The sequence below is a fragment of the Trachemys scripta genome, chromosome 10 (genome assembly GCF_013100865.1).
Source record: "Trachemys scripta elegans isolate TJP31775 chromosome 10, CAS_Tse_1.0, whole genome shotgun sequence".
Taxonomy (NCBI): Eukaryota; Metazoa; Chordata; order Testudines; family Emydidae; genus Trachemys; species Trachemys scripta.
Genome location: NC_048307.1, coordinates 9,738,756 through 9,749,455, shown reverse-complemented (window position 1 = coordinate 9,749,455; position 10,700 = coordinate 9,738,756). Strand labels below are relative to the sequence as shown.

The window sequence follows — 10,700 nt, the reverse complement described above, 5'->3', positions numbered from 1 at the left end:
GGGAGCCGCGACCATGGCGTTTCCCAGGAACTGTAAAGGCTGCTGTGCCAGGAGTCTTTGTGCATGAAGCTCGATAATGTTCTGCAACATCTCCGTTTGTTGCCTGACCAAAGCCGTAATGTCCTGCTGCACTTCCTGCTGCTCCTCTCTGTCCTTTTGCCTCTCCTCCCGTAACAGATTTCTCCATTCCTAGTCCTGCCGCCTGCTCTCCGCCCCGCTCTAATCCCTGTGTTCACTGTCAGCAGCTGCAGAGGACTGAAGGATCTCGCCGAATGTATCCTTTCTGGTCTGCTGCTTCTTCTGACCAGGTCAGACATTCAGCAGACATGGAGGGGACATAAAGGCTACCATGCCAGAGGCTGCTGATTAAAACAGACAGATCCAGCATTAGATTTACAGTCACAACAGAAAGAGAAATCTAATTATTTCCATAAACACCTTTCCTAAGAAGTGGTAATTGTCATTTTAGCTTTGGAGCACTTCATTACAGCACCATGCTGCAGCACAAACCATGGTGAGTATGGCTTAGTGGGGGACTAGGGGCGGGGTGAAGGTCTGTTGCATGGACGGATTAACCGCTGGGTGCCTCTGGGTGTGAGTATAAGGAAAGTGCAGTGAATATTGCCAATATTTTCACAGGCAATGGTGCTTTGGGCTGATGCCTCACTCCTGAGGGTGACAAAGTCACAGAGAACCCAGCTGCTACTGATGTTCCAAAGCTGGCCAGGACCGTATGCTGCTAACCTGCTTACTACAATGGTGTCAGCACAAGTACACTTCTACCCCGATAGAACGCGACCCAATAGAACACGAATTCGGATATAACACGGTAAAGCAGCGGGGATCCCCGGGCCCTTTAAAGCGCCACCTGAGCCCTGCTGCTTTACCGTGTTATAACCGAATTCGTGTGGCGCCCCGGGCCCTTTAAATCTCTGCCCGAGCCCCGCTGCCAGAGCTCTGGCGGTGATTTAAAGGGCCCGGGGCTCCCCGCAGCGGCTGGCACACCAGGCCCTTTAAATCACCACCGGGGAAGCCGGTCCAGTCTAGCACGGTGTACCGGCTCTTCAGCTGCCGCCAAAGTGCCACCGAAGAGGAAGAGAGGGAGCGAAGGACCCGCCGCTGAACTGCCGCCGAAGAATGGAGCAGCACCATTGAGTCTTTTTGTTTTTTTTTTCCGCCGCTTGGGGCGGCAGAAAACCTGGAGCCGGCCCTGCATGGGAAAGTCTCCTATCGCAGGGAAAGAAACAAGGCCTCCCTCCCTAGAAATGTTCAGGAAAGGATCGCAGAGTATCTCTCAGAATGTTTCATCGAGATTGCTCAACAGGATAAAAGGGACATCCCTGTTCACATAAACAAAGTACTCCACTTGGCCCCCGCCTAGCCCAACAAGCCAAAAAATGGAAGAGCTGATTTGCCTCCACCTCTTTCTTCTCCCGCTGTCCGAGCACAGGACACTGATCTTATGCAGACTCTGTAATCTGGACAGCCAGAATAATCTGTATACCTTTATTTTCTAACATTTCACACGGAAAGTGAGCAATCAAGTCAATGTCTTTGTTCTCTAAGCACACAGAGGGGATGGGTGCCATTTTTAAGTGGGGAAGAAGGGGCAGGGAGGGAGAGAGGGAAGACTTGGGGCAATGAATAGGTAAAAAAACACTTATAAGGAAGAATGCCTGTACACACTTACAGAGCCGGCGCAACCCATTAGGTGACCTAGGCAGTCACCTAGGGCGCTACAATTTGGGGGGCGGTGACCGCGGCGGTATTTCGGCGGCGGGACCTTCCGCCGCCTCTGTGGGGGGCGGTATTTCGGGGCGGGACTTTCCACCGCCTAGGGCAGCAGAAAAGCTGGCGGTGCTCCTGCACACTTACCTGAGCTCCCTTTCCCTTCATCAGCAGGTTCATGCGCACTTTGCTTGTGGGACTGGCTTGACTCCGGTGGAGGCTCCTGGCTGGCTTCATGGTTTGTGTCTCCCACCGTTTCCCCCACACCCTTATCCACCTCCTCCTCCTCACTGTGCACTTGCAGGGGTCTCCTGGTCAAGTTCTCACTAAATGTCCAGAGTCAGACGTGGGGTGCTAGTGGGGTACCTGCCAAGTATGGCATGTAGTTCACTGGAGAAGTGGCAGATCTGCCAAAGTTTCTTTGCTTTCACCCTCCACTGCTGTCCATCCCTGTCCTGTCCCAGTTTCAGCATCCCCTAGGCAAGCTGCACGTAGATATCTATATTTCTTTGGCTGATCCTTAGCTTCTCACCACAGGAGAAAGAGATCCATGAGTTCTCGCCTGCTCCAGGCAGGAGCACATCTAGTAGCTCTGTGTGTGGAGCTGGCATGGTCAGATACTTGCAAAGGTGGGCTAGTAGTTGTGCTCAGGGCTTAAATTCAGCTGGAGCTCAGTAAATATTTTCAGCCCCCTGGAGTTTGAATAGCATGTGGGGGGAGGCGGGGGTGGCCCTCTGGGGAATAATCTATGAGAATTTAAGCCCTGGATGTGTTTGTCAAAGTGGGCCCTCAGGAAAAGACATTCCAAAAACAGGCTGGGGGAGGGGAGGATAGAAAAGGGGGAAGAGATGGTTTTTAAGGTCAGGCTTGATAAAGCCCTGGCTGGGATGATTTAGTTGGGGATTGGTCCTGCTTTGAGCAGGGGGTTGGACTAGATGACCTCCTGAGGTCCCTTCCAACCCTGATATTCTATGATTCTATGACTTCCAATGTCTGTGACCCCTGGCCAGTGCAATTCAAAATTGCGACTGAAGCAACCACTGTTGCAGGGACAGAGGCATTGTGGGAGAGCTGCTGGAGGGCTATGAGGGTCGATGCAGGTAATGCAGCATCTACACTTGCCCTGTGTCGATGGAAGTAGGTTGACTGTGGCTCTGCCTTGTTCAGGGAGGTGGTGTTATTACGTCACTGTAACAGGGTACTTGTATTGGTGGGAGACAAATTTAGGTGCAGACACATGCAAAAACTAGGTCAAACAAGTCAGCTTAGGTCCACCTAACTCTGTAGTGTAGACCAGGCCCTAGTCTGTGTCTTTCTGACCAAGGAATCTGAGCTGAGCCGGCTGCAGAGACGCATTTCTCATTCCCTCTTCTCAGTGGTTAAGATTGTTACATTGTCTCAGCAGGTTCTGCACAAAATGTCCAGACCACAATCTAAACCAGTGGTTCTCAAACTTTTGTACTGGTGATCCCTTTCACATAACAAACCTCTGAGTGCGATCCCCCCTTACAAATTAAAAATACTTTTAAATATATTTAACGCCATTATAAATGCTGGAGGCAAAGCGGAGTTTGGGGTGGAGGCTGACAGCTCACAACATCCCATGTAAAAACCTTGTGACCCCCTGAGGGGTCCCGACCCCCAGTTTGAGACCCCCTGGTCTAAAGCAGTGGTTCTAAACCTGCGGCCCAGTCAGCACACATCTGCGGCCCATGTGACATCCTCAGGGCCGTACAGGTAATATATATATATATATATTGTGTGGATGCAGCCCAGGTAACACATACACAGCTGCGTATGCAGCCCACAATGGTAAATAAATTGGGCACCACAGGGTTAAAGACACAGGGTTGTAGCAAAATAAGACAAGAAAAGAGAGTGTGTATGTCACAGGGAGAAAAATGGTCTGCTTCACCCATCTAGCCTGGAACGCTTTGGCTTGGTGCCATTTGGGGACTTTCCTTATAGCACATCCTCTCGTCCTGTTCTCCTCTGACCCCATTCCAGGCAGCATGTCAGAGAAGTAGCTTTTTGTCTCCAGGTAGCACCCCTTCAAAAGTTGATGCCCAGCACTGTTCTATATCGCAGGTGAGTTCAGAGTGCTTGGAACCCCCCCAAATCCCCTCCCCACTCACCTCGGTGTTCCTATCAGCGGGGGTAGATGAACAGAAATGACCTTTTGGGTGAGTTCACTGTTGCTGACTGGTTTAGCCCTTCCCCTGTAGTCAGAGCAATGAGGTGGCCGTGGGCTGTATTTCAAGACTGCAGCACAGGGTACCTCTCTAGCTTAGATAGGGTGACCAGATAGCAACTGTGAAAAAACGGGACAGGGGGTGGGGGGTAATAGGCACCTATATAAGAAAAAGTCCCCAAAATAGGACTGTCCCTATAAAAACAGGACATCTGGTCATCCTAAGCTTAGGAAAAAGGGGAGGCAGCATGAGGGATCTGACGGGTAGGTTGGCTACAGGCCAATAGGCTTTGCTAAGGCACCTCAGAGCTCAGAGGATGCTGAGGGAAGTGATGCAAACAGAAAGCAGATACAGTTTTCACAGGCACTCCAGGGAGAAGCCCATTTGAGGGTTAAATATCGTGCAATGAGAGTAAATAACAGCCTACTAAGTCACGTGACCAGGAACATCCCTTGCAGAAAAACTGCCGTACTCGGCTGGAGGGCTGAAAAACTTTAAATAGCAGAGAAGCCTCTTTGGAACTGAGAGTTGTTTGCTTGGAGCAGGCAGGGAGTCAAGATGAATTTCCTTCCGAGTTTATCCCTAGAAACCTGGATTTTACTCATTGCCTTCATGAGCCTCTCGATGCTGTAAGTAGAACCCTGCCTCTAACAGGCGATGGGACAGGGGATCTTCCGTGGTGTTTGACCAGTACTTGCAAGGCCTTTGGGAGCATTTAGGGGAGAAGCAGACCAGGAAAATAATGGACATTCAGCTAGAGAAGAGGGACTGGCCTTCCTAACAGGGAAGGGCATGGCCTTCACTGGACTTCAGGGAACTCCTTACGGGTGGAGAAAAGAGAAACGGGGAGAGGATAATACACAGAGGAGGGCGAACGCCTTTTGCCAGAGAAACTCGGCAGAAGACGCTCTGGCTTGCATCTTGTTTACTGTGAAGCAGAGCTGGTCTATTTGGTCCCGCACTCCTGTGGGCACAGCACCTCCCGCCTTCAACTCCCCAGTTTGGGTTGGCCTATAAATATAAAGACAGAACCTGATTTTCGGTTTAGAAAAAGATAACGTCTCTCAGGATAGGTCTACACTACCCACCGGATGGGCGGGCAGCGATCGATCCAGTGGGGATTGATTTATCGCATCTAGTCTAGACGTGATAAATCGACCCCCGAGCACTCTCCCGTCAACTCCTGTACTCCACCGCTGTGAGAGGCGCAGGCAGAGTCGACGGGGAAGCGGCAGCAGTCGACTCACCGCAGTGAAGAAAACCGCGGTGAGTAGATCTAAGTACGTCGACTTCAGCTACGTTATTCACGTAGCTGAAGTTGCGTAACTTAGATCGACCTCCCGCCCCGTGTAGACCAGGGCCCACTCTTTCCACAGGGACCCTTAAGGTAGGTCTGCACTCCAATGGCGCCGCTGCAGTGCAGACACTTGCGACAACAACAGAAGGGGCTTTTCCATCAATTCAGTGAATCTACCCGTTCGCAAGGTGGTAGCTGAAGAATTTTTTCCTCAGTCTCCCTTGGGGCTTAGGTTGGCGTAACTATGTCTCTTGGGGTGTGTATGTGTGTGTGTGACTTTTTCACACCCCTGAGCGACATAGCTAGGTTGACCTATGTTGTAGGTGTAGACCAGACCCTAGAAATGTACCTACTGCACTAGTGGCTTGCAAGCTCCCTGCTAGCCATAGTTCATCAGGCAGCATGACCTCTAATTGCAAAGGGGGGCAGCCCAAAAATATGAGAGGCAGTGAGGTCTAGTGGCAAGGGACCAATCCCAGCTTGGATACTGACTTCCTCTGGGGCTTCGGTCAAGACACACAGGCCAAAGTGCTCAGGGTAAGGCTATGTCTACACTGGTGTTAGACACTCGCGGCTGCCCTGTGCCAGCTGGCTCGGGCTAAGGGACTGTTTAATTGCGGTGTAGATGTTCCGACATGGGCTGGAGCCCAGGCTCTAGGATCCTGCAAGGTGAGAGGATCCCAGAGCTTGTGCTGCAGCCTGGGCCCAAATGTCTACACCACAGTTCAACAGCCCCTTAGCCTGAGTCAGCTGGCACTGGCCAGCTGTGGATTTTTAATTGCAGTGTAGATCCCAGCACCTGAACTTGCAGAGAGAACGCAGCAGGAGGAGCGACGGCCACGAGCGAGGATCGCCACGCCGTGGCAATCCGCCTGGATGGAGGAGCTGGCAAAGGCTGAGGACTTTGAGAACTTCGACACCCTGATGGACAGACTGACTGCAGAACTGTCTGCGGAAATTACGGCCAGAAGGAGGGAACCCCAGGAAGCCGCACGGGCCACTCACAGATTCCCTGCGCCGAGCCGTAACAACACTGCCAGAGAAGGCAGGAGAGGGGACGCCGGCCGCCGCTATGATCCGGCGGCTGCATCCCGTATTCAGAAACTATACAGGATGAACCGGACGAAAACCATGAGGGAGATCCTCGACGGGACCTCCTCCTACTGTGCCATCCAGCCCGAGAAACTCTACTCCTACTACAAGGATGTGTTTGATCACGAGGCCCAGACCAACTAGCAACGCCCAGAGTGCCTTTCCCCTCTACCCCGGATTGACCTCACAGAGGATTTGGAACAAGATTTTTCCCCACAGAAGGTGCAGGCGAGGCTGTTGAGGACCAAAAACACTGCCCCTGGAAAAGATGGCATCCACTACCCCCTGCTGAAGAAGCGAGACCCTGGCTGCTTGGTGCTCGCTGCCATCTTCAACAAATGCAAGCAGTTCCATCGTGTTCCCCGTTCCTGGAAAAAGTCCATGACCGTGCTCATCCACAAAAAAGGCGAACGAGATGACCCCGGCAACTGGAGGCCCATCTCCCTCTGCTCCACCATCTACAAGCTGTATGCCAGCTGCCTCGCGGCAAGGATCACAGACTGGTCAGTGTGCAGTGGCGCCGTCAGCTCAGTGCAGAAGGGTTTCATGTCCTGCGAGGGATGCTACGAGCACAACTTCCTCCTTCAGACGGCCATCCAGGAGGTCAGGAGGTCCAAGAGACAGTGCGCAGTAGCATGGCTTGACCTGACCAAAGCCTTTGGGTCCATACCCCACCATCACATCTTTGCCACCCTGGGAGAGTTCGGGATGCCAGAAACCTTCATCCAGATCCTCCGGGACCTCTACAAGGACTGCACCACCACCATCCGCGCCACGGACAGAGAGACGGACGCCATCCCTGTCTGCCGCGGCGAGAAACAAGGATGCCCCCTTAGCCCCATCATCTTCAACCTGGCCATGGAACCGCTCATCCGAGCCATCTCCAGAGGCCCGATCGGCTTTGACCTGCACGGCAAGAAACTCAGCATTCTGGCCTACGTGGATGATCTGGTCCTGACTGCGGACGACCCAGAGAGCCTCCAAGGTATGCTAGATGCCACCAGCCGAGCTACTGACTGGATGGGGCTCCGCTTCAATGCGAAGAAGTGCGCAACTCTGCACATTGACAGCAGCAAAAGGGACTCGGTGCAGACAACGGGGTTCCAGATCCAGGGTGAGCCCATCATCCCACTGGCAGAGGGGCAGGCATACCAGCACCTGGGCACGCCAACAGGGTTCCATGTCCGGCAGACACACGAGGAGATCTTGCAGGACGCCGCCAAGATTGATGCCTCCCTGCTGGCACCGTGGCAGAAGATAAACGCCCTGAACACCTTCCTGATCCCACGCATCTCGTTCACCCTAAGGGGATCCGCCGTGGCGAAGGTGCCCCTCAACAAGGCAGACAAGATCATCCAGAAGCTGGTGAAGAAGTGGCTGTTCCTTCCCCAGAGAGCCAGCAACGAGCTGGTCTACTTCGCCCACAGGCACGGCGGCGCCAACATCCTCTGCATGGGTGACCTGTGCGATGTCGCAGTGATCACCCACACCTTCCGCCTGCTGACATGTCCCAACGCCACAGTGAGGAACATTGTGGCGAACGCCCTGCGTGATGCAACAGAGAAGTGGATCGGCACCTTCCTGAGTGGCTCCCTCGATGGGGAATTCGGATGAGACAGGCATGACATCGCTTCACTGTGGTCCCGCACTTGCAACGCCATGCGTCGCCTGGGGAAGTACATCGGCTGCCGCTGGGAGTGGTGCAAGGAGCGCCAGGAGCTGGGAATCCAGGTGCCGCAGATCAGGTCCGATGACAACACCATCGTTACCCCGACGGCCAGGGGCTTGCTGGAGAGGACTCTGAAGGCCGCCATCCGCTCGCTGTACGTGGAAACCCTGAAGCGTAAACCGGACCAGGGTAAAGCCTTTGAGTTGACCAGCAAGTGGGATGCCAGCAACCACTTCCTCGCCGGGGATGGCTTCACCTGTTTCGCTGACTGGCGGTTCATCCACCATGCCCGGCTCAACTGAGCCGTCCGCCACGGGAACCGAGACAAGCGTTGCAGGAAGTGCGGCTATCCCAACGAGACCCTGCCCCACGTCCTGTGCAGCTGCAAACCCCACTCCAGAGCCTGGCAGCTGTACCACAACGCCATCCAGAACTGCCTGGTGAAAGCCATCGCGCCACATCTGGGGGAGATCTCCGTGAACTGCACCATCGCCAGTACTGACAGCCAGCTACGACCTGACGTGGTCGTCACCGATGAGGCCCAGAAAAAGATCATCCTCGTCGACGTCACGGTCTCCTTTGAGAACAGGACTCTGGCATTTTGCGAAGCCCGAGCTCGTAAGCTGGAAAAGTACGCCTCCCTGGCTGACACCCTGAGAGCGAAGGACTATGAGGTGCAGATGGACTCCCTGATTGTCAGAGCCCTGGGCGCCTGGGACCCCTGCAACGAGCATGTGCTGCAGACTTGCGGGATCGGTCGACACTACGCACGTCTCATGCGGCGCCTCATGGTCTCAGACGCCATCCGATGGTCCAGGGACATCTACATCAAGCACATCACCGGCCACTGACAGTACCAGGAGGCGTGAGCCAGAGTGACATCGTTCTCCCACTACGAGAAAGGGACCAAGTGACCTTCTCCGTTGGATCATATGAACTGGAACTAAAAACTCCCTAAACATTAAATCTCACCAAATGAGGGTCAATCCATCCTCATCATCATATCCACTCATTATAATCCACACCTGAACATAGCCACTTTATGAACTTCATACCCTCATATCTCAATCTCTGTACTTTGACCCATCAACCTTTTACCCCCAATCGGAGATATTGCAGATTATGTATTCCTCATGCCACTTTATCTTAAACCAAATTTTGCACCCTCTATAATCTGTATGTTATTCCCTGATAACCAGAAACTTCTATGCTCAAACTGGTTTTTTTTAACATCATCTTAATAAAATTTTTATACCCTTAGGTGCCTAAAGTAGTTCCCCCAGGAAAGGGGAAGGTTTGGGTGGCTAACCTTACAGCCATGTTTGTAAGTGCTGGCCTCCCCTCCAGGGTCTGAGGCCTGGAGCTCCTCTGGCTTCTCTCCTGGCTCTGTTAGGGGAGGGAAAGATGGTGTTTCCAAAACAGCAACAACCACCTGTTATACTGTATTGAAATAAAATCTAAATGTTTCTTGCAAATGAAGCAAGGCCCCATTCAGGTCTTTCATGCTGCTTCACTGAGCTAAGGCAGCAAAAGCCCAGGGAACAGAGATGGGCACATCCACTCTCCAGGGTCTCGTGCCCATCAGCACGGTACGTCTGGGAGCTTTCCATCTCGCCCTTATCCAGCAGGAAGGTGTCACATCCCAGCACCAGGTTTCCAAATCCTCGGTACCTGCTGGGGATTCCGATACTGCATCCTTTACACATTGGCAATGGAACACACTTTGTGCCCTTATAAAAATGAAAAGGACAAGGGTATCAGCTCCAAACTGCAGAGTCCCTGCTGAAACTGCTACACTTTGGGCAGTGACTTTATGCTGCTTTGTCGGAGCCTTCTGACCTCCGTTTGAAACACCCGCGCTGCTACATGTAGGAGGCCGTGTGGAGTAACGTGGCAAGGAAGTGAAGGCAGACTATTGGGACCACCTGGAAGCTGACTCCTTGCGGAGCACTGCAGGTGGCAGTCATCTGTGACACAGAGAGCTGGTGCAAGGCTCTCCACGCGGTTCAACTCTTGCATAGGGTAAGCACGTAGGGGCTGCAAGCTGATCTGTGAACAGCTGATAGCCAGGGTAAAAGCCCCTTATAGTACCAGTTAGAAAGCCATGCATGGGCTGCTTTACGCTGATCCCGTGGCTACTGTATCCTGCATGACTAGCACTGAAGGGCTGTGGAATGCGGCTACGTTCCAGCCCATAGACAGGAACAGCAGCTGTCCCTCACCCTAGCACTGGGTGGGGGTGGATTTCCTCTCCCCTCATGCCACCTGCATGGAGTATGACTATCTGGGCTTTAGTTGGGTGGAGAGGATTTTGCCATATGGAGAATGGCACAAGAAGGTAAATGCGCCTGCAACACGCTTATCCCCTTCCCATTAGGCAGAGAAAGAGAGAGACAACTAGACAAAGCCTTTGTACATGCGGTCTCTCTCCATTAGTTCAGCAGTACCTAAGTGATGGTGACAGCTGTTGAAACCGTCAGCACAGAGGCCATTCACGTATAAATGACCTGTCGCTCATGTATTTGCTCTCTGTTTGCTCTGCAGTTATGGGATCTGGCCATACAGATTCTTTAAGAAGCTGGGCATTCCTGGGCCAAGGCCTCTGCCTTTCATCGGAACATTCCACGAATACCGGAATGTGAGTGGTGGGAGTTTGTGCTATCTGCCCATTCGGAGGATAATGGCTCTTAACTAACCTGTGGTCGTAGGGTGGGGGGTTGTC

At 52.9% G+C, this 10,700-nt stretch overlaps 1 protein-coding gene across 2 annotated transcripts in view; it reads left to right on the top strand.

The window, feature by feature from the left end:
• The first annotated feature begins 479 nt into the window (after positions 1–479).
• The window catches only part of LOC117883793 (cytochrome P450 3A24-like), a 31,723-nt gene continuing 21,502 nt past the window's right edge, over positions 480–10,700 (top strand). The window contains exons 1-2 of one of the 2 annotated variants that reach the window (XM_034783546.1): positions 480–514; positions 10,523–10,616. In XM_034783546.1, coding sequence (XP_034639437.1) covers positions 495–514; positions 10,523–10,616 — 114 coding nt within the window. In that variant the 5' untranslated portion in view covers positions 480–494. Of the gene's footprint in view, positions 515–4,330; positions 4,550–10,522; positions 10,617–10,700 lie in introns of those variants that run through there. The other variant, XM_034783545.1, reaches the window with a different exon arrangement.